General features: G+C 34.5%; 1 protein-coding gene across 1 annotated transcript in view; it reads left to right on the top strand.

The window, feature by feature from the left end:
* The window catches only part of TRMT1L (tRNA methyltransferase 1 like), a 35274-nt gene that overhangs the window by 5408 nt on the left and 17241 nt on the right, over positions 1–12625 (top strand). Inside the window, exons 3-8 of the mRNA XM_065871045.1 lie at positions 627–740; positions 3860–3924; positions 5544–5673; positions 7130–7253; positions 7739–7818; positions 12343–12592. Of these exons, the coding sequence (XP_065727117.1) occupies positions 627–740; positions 3860–3924; positions 5544–5673; positions 7130–7253; positions 7739–7818; positions 12343–12592 (763 nt within the window). The remainder of the gene's footprint in view (positions 1–626; positions 741–3859; positions 3925–5543; positions 5674–7129; positions 7254–7738; positions 7819–12342; positions 12593–12625) is intronic.

The following is a 12625-nucleotide window of genomic DNA, read 5'->3' as shown; positions in this document are numbered from 1 at the left end:
TTCCAAGAATATGTTAATAAAGAAGGAAGAACTTACAAATTTAGTAATAGGATACAGTGGTTGTAACCATGACCCCAGTCTCAGAATAGCAATTATATAGGATCCAAGGTACTCCTTCCACTTCCTTCTTCCATTTTTCTAACTCCGCACATTAACTAATTTTGTCGCTGCTAGAGTAGAAGAGTATCAGAGCAGATACTTATGCTCTCTGCTCAGCTCCTAGCCCTCTGGGAGTGTGACAACTGCTGCCTTTTCTCCTGCCCAAAGTACAGAATGACATTCTCTCTGGCAGGCACTTTGGCTGGAGGGATATCATGTAGTTTATCACTTCTAATCCTCTCTGTTCCCAGTGGCAACAAGGATATCTGCTAGCCACAGAGAGGAGAGTTTTAGGTAAAAAAATAAGTCACTGACCATGTGCTAAAACAACTATTGTTAAGTACCTGCTGAGGCAGGAATGACTTCTCCCTAATGTTAAGAAAGATATCATCTAAGGTGTGTGAGTATGTGTTTTGGGCGGTAAAGGGCAGAGGCAAGAGAGGTTCCCCGTTACTTCTTTTGTAGCTAAATTTAAGCATTAATAGCTAGTATATTCTCTGCTTTATTAGTTCCTTTTCCTTTAACAGGAAACAAACAGGCTTGTCCATTGTGCCCCAAGGAAAAATTCAGAGCTTGTAATAGTCATAAGCTTCATCGTCACCTTCAAAATTTACACTGGAAAGTCTCAGTTGAATTTGAAGGTTAGTATTTTTGTGCTTGCTAAAAGTGATGTAAACGAAATTAAAGATTTGGTACCAGTTTTGGAATTTTAATGAAAACATAATCAAATATTTTCAGTTTAAAATTATGAAGGATTAATGCCCCTCTTTTAATGTATTTATTAATAAAAGGCCATATAGCTCTCTAAGCAATAGATAGATGTGACACCAATAGTTTAGTGTGGCAAACATTTATTAAGCATCTCTTCTGTACAGGGTACCTGCTTGGTGCTGAAGGTCCACATTACTTATTGAACCATGTTTTAATAAGTTATACTTTTCCTTTTATATTAAACAACTACAATTTTACACATACTTTTGAAGATATAATAAATGTAGTAAAACAGAAAATAATTGGTATGAACATTGGAAAAAAGAAGAAACATCTTTTTTTTCCTGCTGATGGCTTAAAAAAGCCAGTTGATGAGAGTATTTGGAACAGTGGTGAGATACAAGATTGATCAGAGTCTCTCTACTCTAGATAAGTGGAAATTAGAAAAAAACAATTATAATAGTGACAAAAATGACACAATTTGAGGGAGTAAGTTTAACGAGAGGACTCATATAAAGAAATGAATAAAGTTGAAGAACAAAAAACAACATCTTACCAAGTTAAAATACTTCTTAGAGACAGTGAATTATTAGATTCTGAGTTAGTGAATTATATATTACAGCATTTTTGGAAAGAGACCTGGCAATATTTAAAACATTTAAAATATTCATCCACCAGGCACTCTTTCCTAGGAGTAAAAGCAGCAATACACAAGGATAGGTATACAAGAATATTCATTGCAGCATGTGCTTAGTGACAAAAACTTGGAACTAAAATAAGAGATTGAATAAATTATGGTACATACATACCATGAAATATTATGCAGCCATTGAAAAGAGTATATTACATCTATACCAGTTTACTTGGAAGGATTTCCATGGTAAACTACTAATGAAAATAGCAATATATGGGATAAAAACAAAAAGTACCCCCCCAAAAAAGCCCTAAATATCAATCTTAAACACATATATACTTATATTTATATATGATTATATAAGTATAGTCATTGTTAAATGTGCTTACCTGGGGTTTCAACCAGACTGAATGAAATAGCCATTATAAGACACCCCAAAAAAGAAGCCAGAACTATACCAGAATTATTTTCTTAGATTATCACTAATTACTAAGAGAAAAGGGAATTAGAGACTAATTCAGAAGCCATATGTCTTATGTTTAATTATTTATAAGAATGTATAGTAAACCATATTGACTTCTTATCAAAAAAGAAAGATCTCATTTTAATTACAAAGGTCTCTTTTGTTTGCTTTATTAAAGCCATTGTTTAATCTTTAGGTTTTGTCTCCCTCCTCCAAGTTATTCTTTTCTCTTTGATGGCTCATAGTATTGCTTTACTCTGTCATGTACATTATGTTGTTGGGTTCTTTCACATGGTGGTCATCTGGTAGATGGTGAACATGATTTTGTCTTTGTGAGCAGGCTTCAAAGTAGTTGGCAAATATGTTGAATAAGATCTGCTGAAGGAATAGAAGGGAGATGAGGGAGAAAAAGCCAAGAATGCTTGTGTTTGAGACTTGAGCAACTAGAAAAATGTTGTCCTTTACTGGGATGGAGAAGACTGCATTAGGTATGAGAAAGGAGGACAGGTCCTCAGATTTAGGCATGCAAATGTTGAGATGCATCTAGTGGAGGTATCAAGTAGCCTGGAGGCTACATGAATCTAGACTTTGGGGAAAAGGTTTGGGCTAGAGATACATATTTGGGAGTTGTCAGAATATAGATGGTATTTAAAGCCGTAAGACTGGGTGGGATAACCTTAAGATTACATATAGGTGGAAAAAAGTTGTTGTCCAAGGTCTGAGTCCTGAGACACTCCAACATATACAAATAAATGATTGGATGTAAAGTATGAGAAGAAAGGAGTTAAAGATAACTTAGTTTTTTTTTTTGTTTTTTTTTTTTGCGGTACGCGGGCCTCTCACTGTTGTGGCCTCTCCCGTTGCGGAGCACAGGCTCCAGACGCGCAAGCTCAGCGGCCATGGCTCAGGGGCCCAGCCGCTCCGCGGCATGTGGGATCTTCCCGGACCGGGGCACGAACCCGCGTCCCCTGCATCAGCAGGCAGATTCTCAACCACTGAGCCACCAGGGAAGCCCGATAACTTAGTTTTTGAATTGGGAGTAACTGGAAAGCATTATCATTCATTAAAAAGGCGAAAAAGAGACCTGGTTCAAGAGGAAGTGAAAATTTTAGTCCTTGACAGTAGGTTTTTTGGAGTTCTGTTGTTGTTGGGTTTTTATTTTTTATTTTTTTTCTTGGCTGCGTCACACGGCTTGTGGGATCTTAGTTCCCCGAACAGGGACCAGGGATCAAACCCATGTGCCCTGCAGTGGAAGCGTGGAGTCCTATTCACTGGACCACCAGGGAATTCTCGACAGTAGGTTTTGAAATAACCAGTCATATGTCTTCAATAGGCAATTGAAAGTAGAGATCTGGCCCTCAGGAATGAGTTGGTAAGAGAGCTATAATTTGGGATTCCTTCTCACAGGGGAGATAGTTGCAATCATGAAAGGTACTACAGTTAACAAGGAAATGAGAAAAAATTTTTGTAGCACATCAAGCATACAGAAAATCTACATTTTCGAGTATGAGAGAGGGAAAAGAATCTGTAAAGAAGATTAAGTAGGAAAGATGGGAAGAGAACTAAGATAGTGCCGTATCATAAATGAAGAAGAGGCTGTATAATGGTAAATGCAGCATAAGGCAGAGAAGATGAAGCCTAAGAAAAAGTCAAGATGGCAGAAAGACGATAAAACTGAGTCCCAAAGAAGTTAAATGACTAAACCAAGGTAACACAGATATTTTTGGCAGAACCAGGTTTTGACCCTAGATCCTCCTGTATTTGTTTTTATACTATGTAATATACAGCAAGTACATAAAACTAAGGCAATCTCATTCAAATAAACTATGACATTACAAATATAAGAATAATCTCAATTCTTATAAAATAAAATTTGCTAGTAATTTTTAATAATAACTGAATACTTAATGAACAGTGATAGACAAGCAGCAATTCTTCATTCTTCATTCTAGGTTACAGGATGTGCATCTGTCACTTACCTTGTCGACCAGTGAAACCAAACATTATTGGAGAACAGGTAATCACATGGTAGATTTGTTTTCTTTTAGACTTAGCTGTCCGTAAAGAAAGTGCAATTTTGAGTTGCTTTACAACTAAAATGTGCATATTCAGCAATGAGTTTAAGATTTTGTTTACAAGGGCTTTCAGATTACCATAGTAGGAAAAATATGAAATGTATGAAAGAAGTTGCTGTATTGAACTTTTCATTTTAAAGTTCTTAATTTCAGTCAGATCACCTGCTCTCTTGTGTTCAAAAGGAAAATTAACCCACTTACTAATTTTGGAATGGAGATTTTTAAATAGTAATTTTTTTCTTTCAAAATAAATTTTGCTCATGGAATAAGAGCCTTTAATTTCCATGGGTTAGTAAATATCTTAATATGTGTCGATTCATACTCATCCTCCATGTGTTCTTCCTCTTACTTTGTCAAAGGATAGAAGGAAGAAACTTTCTGAAATCTCACTAACTTTTTTTTTAAAGTACGTGTGTTTACTTTTAGGATAGATTTGACCTTTGGGGAATACAAATTATAAAATATTTTATAGTGACACTATACTGAATGCATATTAGTTTAATGGGTCCTCATTATTAATTTTCCTTTCAAGTCACTAAAAAAAGTAAAGAACTGGGGGGGGGGAAACAAACATTTCTTAAGTAGTTAGGATAATGCTTAGTCCATTAACCCTATCTATTTTGAATATGATAACCACAATGCCATAAGGAACCTTGTGCAATGTTCTTGACTATTCTCTCCTTGCTCTATGATCCCGAGTAAACAGGACGTAAGAGTAAAAAGGCATCAAAAGCAGAAAGAGCTGTTGGAGTGGTGTTTTTGTTCTTAGCTAAATAAGGAACTATAAAGTCTATTGGAAAAATAGACCTTTTATCCTGTCTCTAACATTTAGTAGTGTGCTAGAACTAGCTCAATTTTCCAGAAATCTTGAAAGCTCGTTGTTAAATGTGGCCATCATCAAAAATTAAATTATATAAACTTAAAAGTAAGTAAATTATATTAAAAACAAAGTTAATGAATACTCACAACTCACTACTTCCCATTTATTTTACTACATTTTACTTTTACCTGTGCTCTTAACGTTATTTATGTATTCTATATCTGCACGGTGGCAGTGTTCTCTGGTATGATATTGCACATCTCTTCCCAAATTCACGTTCAGTGATGTCCCATTGGTAGCTTCAGATGTCATGGTTGTAGCTTGACATCGGCCATGGTAGAGTACATAAACCACAGACAGCTGCAGACACTACAAATCAGGGCTTTATTTTCCTGGAGAGCCAGTTGCTATACATCTACCAGCACATTGCTGCTAGTGTCATACCGTTTGTTAAGTGCTGCTTATAGAAGATAGAGTACAGTTATTTGCTGATTAGAATGAATGGAAAAAACTAAGAAATTAAACTTGTGGCCTGTCGTAAAGTAAGATTAAAAAGCATATGTAAATATAGGTAAGGAAGTAAAAAATCCTTTCAAAGTCACATTGGCAAAATGAATACTATCTTCTATACATTAAACCCTAAATACACTAACATACATAAATTTACAACATTAAATAAACTTTTATTTCATTGTCTTAGTAACTTATTTATGTATTTAAATTAAATACTCTGTTTGATAGATATCCAGTAAAATGGGAGCCCATTATCATTGTATTATTTGTTCAGCAACAATCACCAGAAGGACAGATATGCTAGGACATGTTAGGCGCCATGTGAATAAAGGAGAGACTAAATCTACGTATATTGCTGGTAAGTTGAGCAATCTCATTAACATGTTAATAAGTAAATTCTTAAACAATGGTCTAATTATTCTTTTCAGATATCAAGCAGACAAAATACAGTGACTTAACCAAATCATTTAGTTAACTACTAATCTGTCAGGTTTTGTTTTGTTTCTGTGAGACTCCCAACAATATTCAACTGTTCTCAATTTAACAGATATATTTAATATCTGGGATAGATATTAAATATGGGTAGAAAAAAGCAACTGATGTTCAAGTAAATATAGGTATCTTAATGAAAGACTATAGAATTTTATTACGAATGACGGCTCCTGTACCAATAACTGTGTTATACTATATTATCGAAAAACACTGGAAAAAGGAGGTACAGTGATATATAAAGACTCTTTATTATCCTGAGTGATATCGAGTTATTAGTAGCTTGTTAATACTGAAACAGTTCCTTCTCAAGAATTAAGAATTAAGCCCTCCTGCCCTAAGGCATCCATTATATGTAATGAATTAACTTCTCTCTTATACATCTAGAATGGTACTCTGGACCTTCCCTTTAAGAATTGAAAAAAAAAAGTCACTGAAATAATTATTTGAAGGGCTTAATTTGCTCACAGAACCTGGTTTGAGAAAGGCTGATCTTGTGAGATATGTGACTTGACACTTTGTTGAGTATAGAAAGATATATAACACAACACTAGGAAAGATTACTTTTATTTGGCATTGTAGAAAGGGAAATATGGTTCCCATTTAGCTAACATTCTGATAGTAATGTTATCAAGAAATCCAAACATAGAGAATCTCATTATATTTCCCCCACACATATTACATATGTTTCCTTTCTTAAATATTTAAAATATATTCACACAAACACATCACTGTTTCATTTGGGTTTATAGCTAAATGATTCTAATGTATATTAAATGTAGAATAATTTTTTTACACTAGTTTATAGCTGTTTGAATATAATTTGTGATTTAAAATCATAATTATGAGAAAGTGTTCTGAAGTCAAGCACATTCAGGAAATATAGTGACTCTTAGTCACCCATGCCGGCTAATGGAATGTAACTACACAGAAAGGTTAATTTTCTAATGTTTAAACCACAATAAAATATATTTAGCAACCAACCTATATAAACACAATGTAGTGTTTGATGAGTAATAAATGTATTTTAGGATTTTGTACTATCTTAGGTTGATTATTCTTAACTAGGTATACAGATATATTGATGTGCTAGACAGTTAAGATTTTAAGCTGACAAACTTTAATTCACCAAATGCTTAACTGAATACTACTCTTTTCCAGAGACAGTGTAGGTAGGTCAGTTTGGGGGAACTTTTTTGGCATCTACTCAACTGATTTCATTAACATGAAATATTATAAAGGAAGGTTTTTTTTAATGTATATTGTTTTTGATATTTAGAATTATTTTGTATTTCACTGGAAATCTTTTTTTTTTGTAATTTTAGCTTCTGCTGCCAAACCACCTAATGAAATTTTGAAAGAGGCAGACACAGATGTACAAGTTTGTCCCAACTATTCTGTACCTCAGAAAACAGATTCCTATTTTAATCCCAAAATGAAACTAAATCGGTAAGATAAATTGAAAACAGGGTTATGGGATGTTTCAAATAATTACAGATGTACCTTTTCTTAATCTTTTTGTTTTAATATATTGAAACAAAACTAGGTATAGATTGAAAATCATTTATTTTAGCATTTTCTCAGAATGATTGTTTTCTCTCTTTTATTTTTCTGCCAAACCAATTTCTTTCTCAGAGAGTAAAACAGGTCTAACTTTATATAATTAAATGAACATGTTGGGCAAGTTTGTGGGCAAGTTTTATTTATAAAATCATTATTCATCGTGAATACTTGTTAATAAAACCCAATTCGATTTGTAGTTTAATTTCACAGATTTTTAGTTCTTGTACTGTTAAGTAAGGAATATAATATTAGGTCTCTTTCCAAAATAGTTTGCATAGTAAATAGGAGCCCCATTTGTATTCTTAAAATAAAATCTACAATGATGAAATCATGGTGTCATAAAATTATTTGATTGTTATACTTTCTTCTAGGCAGCTAATATTCTGTACACTGGCTGCTTTGGCTAAGGAACGAAAACCTTTGGAATGTCTAGATGCCTTTGGAGCTACTGGTAAGTAATGAAGCCTTTTTGGAACCCCACTTTATCAGATCTGTACAGTATCTTTTCTTTCCCTTTTTTTTTCTTGTTGTTTAGCCACTTTGAAAACTAAGGGTTTGTTTATATCATGTGAACCTGAAGAGATTTTTTTCCCAGTTTTTTTGAGAAATAATTGGCATACATCACTGTACAGGTGTACACGTTTGAGGTGTACAGCATGATGATTTGCTTTACGTATATTGTGAAATGATTACCACAATAGGTTCAGCTAACATCCATCATCTCATGTAGATACAATACCATAAGAAGAAAAGAAAGAAGAAAAAATATTTCTCCTTGTGATGAGAACTCTTAGCATTTACCCTCTTAACGTTCCTGTATACCAGTGTTACCTATACATAGTCATCATGTTGTACATTTCATCCCTAGTACTTATTTATATTATAATTGGAAATTTGTGCCTTTTGCCCACCTTCTGGTACAGTATCGTTTCTTAAGAAATTTATATGGATATCATATGTAGCAAAATAGTTTGATATAAAAAAAAAGATCCAAGGTAAATTTTTTTATTATGGAAAATTTTCAAATATATACAGAAGTAGAGCATATAATAAATGAATCCCTTTATATCCATCACTCACTTCAGAAATTACCAATTCATACTCAGTCTTGTATATGTATTCCCATGCACTTTCCCTCATACCTCATTCCTCCATTCTGTATCCCCATTATTTTGAAACAAATCACAGATCATTTCATCCATAAATATTTCAATGGGATATGTAAAAGACAAGGACTTTTTACAATTAAAACCCATATACCATATCACACCTAAAAAATTAAGAATAATTCTTTAATATCATCAAATGTTTAGATATGCCTATTTCATAATTTTTTTAATTCAAATCTGAATCCAAACAAAGACTATATATTTCAGTTGTTTAGTATGTCTCTTAAATCTCTTTTTAATCTATATTACCTTCCATCATTTTGTGTGTATGTGTGATAATTATTTGTTGATATAACAGGTCATTTGCCCTGTAGAGTTTCCCACGGTCTAGATTTTTGCCGATTGCATCACCATGGTTCATATAAGATGAACCATCACATGGTTCCTCTATCTCTCGTATTTCTGTAAATTGGTAGTTGGATCTTCAGGTTTGATCAGATTCAGATAGGATTTTTTTTTTTTGCAAGAACACACATTTACTGCAATCAGTTATCAGTTGGTATATGGTTGTCTCTTTTTTGTGATGCAGTAAATATTGCTTAGTCATTAGGCAGTGGGGTAAGGTGAAATTTTAAAGATTGAGAACATTTTTCCCAAAAGGACTTAACAGTAGAGAAAAGATAATGGAAAAAGTAGAAAATTTCTAAGAAGCCACTTGTACCTAATCCACATCTTACTTCTTAAAGGTTATAGGAGTGTATTCTTGGGAAGTTTGTACCAACAGGATGAAAGCATGACTTAGCTCTCAAGTTCCTCTCCTCAGGGAGAACTAGTGGTTAAAAACATGGACTGTGGAATCAAACTGGCTGCATTCAAATCCCAGCTTTATAACATGGTAGCTGTCTAACCACAGGAAATTTATGCTTCACTTTCCTCATCTATCTAAAGGAGGGTACCCACCATAAAATAATGTGAAGATTAGGTAAATTAATACATGTAAAGAAATTGGAACAGTGTCTGGTATATAGCAAATGCTATAAAAGTACTCAGTATCATCATTATTGTATTATTACCACTTCTACTACCATCATCATCATCATTAGTAATGTCTCTGTAAATATGGTAAAAGTGATGAAGTAGTGATTTTAAGCTGATCACATCCTCTGAGCCAGTTGGATTTTTTTTTTTAATATTTGTTTGTTTATTTGGCTGGGTTGGGTCTTTGTTGCAGCATGCAGCATATTCATTGCGGCATGTGGGATCTTTTGTTGCGGAACTCGTGGTGCGCAGGCTCTTCGTAGTGGCACGCAGACTTCTCTATAGTTGTGACATGCGGGTTTTCTCTTCTCTAGTTGTGGCATGGGCTCCAAAGCACATAGGCTCTGTAGTTTGCGGAACGCAGGCTCTCTAGTAGAGGTGGGTGAGCTCAGTAGTTGTGGTGTGCAGGCTTAGTTGCCCCGCGGCATGTGGGATCTTAGTTCCCCGACCAGGGATCGAACCCACGTCCCCTGCATTGGAAGGCAGATTCTTTACCACTGGACCACCAGGGAAGTCCCACCAGTCGTATTTTAAATTTGAATCAATTTTTACTCCTTTTTCTGCCACTGTCCCCACATACACTCAACCACCGATCTGTTCTAATTTTTCTTTTTTATTATGACTCATACTCCTTTTCCATTCCATATCCACCAATGTAATGATTTTTGGCAATGATATCTCTCCCACCCTGTCTGTCTTGTATGCTATTGCAAACAGCCCTTCCTCTGAAACACTGAATTGATAATGTTACTTCTCAGTCAAAAAAATCATGCATCTTTATTGTCTAAATAGAGTTCAGCTTCTCAGATTGCAATTTAATATCCTCTATAATCTGACCCAATCTACTTTTCCAGATTTATTTCCCAGCATTTTCCCTGACACAACTTCTCTCTCTCTCTCTTTTTACATTCAATAAAATTTATTAAATGTCTATCCTAGACTGGGTACTATATACGTTCCTTGATAGTGGAGTCATTTTTTTTCTTTCTTTTCCTCCAGTTTTATTGAGATATAATCAACATATAACACTGTATAAGTTTTAGATATACAACATAATGATATGTATATATTGTAAAATAATCACCAAAAAAGGTTAACATCCATCACCTCACATAGTTACAGATTTTTTTTTCCATTTTTATGAGAACTTTTACATTCTGCTTTCTTAGTCACTTTCCAATAAACAGTACAGTATCATTAACTATAATCACCCTGCTATACATTATATTCCCAGAACATATTTATCTTATAACTGCAAGTCTGTACCCGTCCATATCCACCCAGTTCTCCCACCCTTCCAGTCTCCACCTCTGGCAGCCACAAATCCGATCTCCATTTCTGTGAGTTTGGTTTTTTTAGATTCCACATGTAAGTTAGATCATACAGTATTTGTCTTTCTCTGATTTATTTCACTTAGCATACTGCCTTCAGGGTCCATCCACATTGTCTGAAATGGCAGGATTGCCTTCTGTTTTATGGCTGAATGGTATTCCACTGGGTGTATATATATATATATATATACCACATATTCTTTATTCATTCATCCATCTGTGGACACTTAGATTGTGTCCATGTCTTGGCTACTGTAAATAATGATGCAATGAACTACTCTTTTTTTTTACCTGAAATCCCTAAAACTATCATTTAAGTAAGATCTTCTCAGCCTTTTCTTTTTAATGTGCCTTGGTAAACTAAAATCAAGCTCATAGCAGTCATTTTGCATGTTTCCCCATCTCTGAAACGTGGATAGGGACTTCCCTGGTGGTGCAGTGGTTAAGACTCCACGCTCTCAATGCAGGGGGCCCAGGTTTGATCCCTCGTCCAGGAACTAGATCCCACATGCATGATGCAGCTAAGAGTTCACATGCCACAACTAAGGAGCCCGTGAGCCGTAACTAAGGAGCCTGCCTGCTGCAACTAAGGAGCCTACATGCCACAACTAAGAAGCTGGTGAGCCACAACTAAGGAGCCCACCTGCCACAACTAAGACCCAACGCAACCAAATAAATAAATATAAAATGTGAATATTGGAACTTACTTCACAAACTTGTTATAAGAATAGGAAAATATATGTAAAGACCATGGCACATAGTAAATGCTAACTTTTTACATTTATGAAGCACATGTAGGGAGAAGATGGTTAATACTTCCCGTAAAAAGGGGGTTTTCTACTCCATATTGGCTAGGCTTGTGTCACCATCTCCCACTGTGTAGTAAATGTCCTTTATGACTCAAGTCCAATAGGAATAGAAAGCCTGTGAGAAGGGCCCTCTTGGTCTCAATTCCTCTTGGCCATTTGCTTACACATACAAAGTTGTTCTTTTTCATTCACAATGATGCTGTTGTGCAGTATTTGAAAAGCACTGATCCAGGAAAGTTGTTTTCATATTTTGGTGCATTAGGGTAAACTTCAGCAGGAGGAGTTCCAACTACCCATCTTCCCTTCAAGTACAGTAACTGCACTCTTACTCATATTGTATATTGGGTTTCTCTGTAAGATTTTGTTTCAAAAAAGTATTCCATTGTAAAAAGAAAGAAAAAAAAATCCTACCGAAGCCCAAATAAAGAACATACATGGATATTTTATTTGAACATGGATTATAGAAAAGTTTTTTACAAACTATTAATGGAAATCTGTTGGACACATTTTCTTGTGGTAAATTTTCTTCAGAGGCATTTTAGTGAGAAAGTAGAATAAGAATTACTTATGAAAGTATTAAGATTTTGAAAGAATTGTTTTTGTTATTTATAAAATTATATTCTTTATTATACTACTTTTATTCTTTATTACAATTTAAAAACACATTTTTCCTCCAATTTCTCCCAAGGGATAATGGGATTACAATGGGCAAAACACCTTGGGAATGCAGTCAAGGTTACAATTAATGATTTGAATGAAAACTCTGTGACGTTGATTCAGGAGAACTGCCATTTAAACAAATTGAAAGTGGTAGTGGACAGTAAGGAAAAGGAAGAGAGTGATGATATTCCTGAAGAAGGAGAGGAAAACTTTGGTAATATTAAGGTGACCAAAATGGATGCCAATGTACTGATGCATTTGAGATCTTTTGATTTCATGTAAGTGAAAAAAATTGTGTCACTTTCTAAACT

Source organism: Phocoena phocoena, chromosome 1 (genome assembly GCF_963924675.1).
Source record: "Phocoena phocoena chromosome 1, mPhoPho1.1, whole genome shotgun sequence".
In the NCBI taxonomy this organism is placed as follows: Eukaryota; Metazoa; Chordata; class Mammalia; order Artiodactyla; family Phocoenidae; genus Phocoena; species Phocoena phocoena.
Note: the sequence above shows the minus strand (reverse complement) of the source record. Positions and strands in the feature narration are given on the sequence as shown.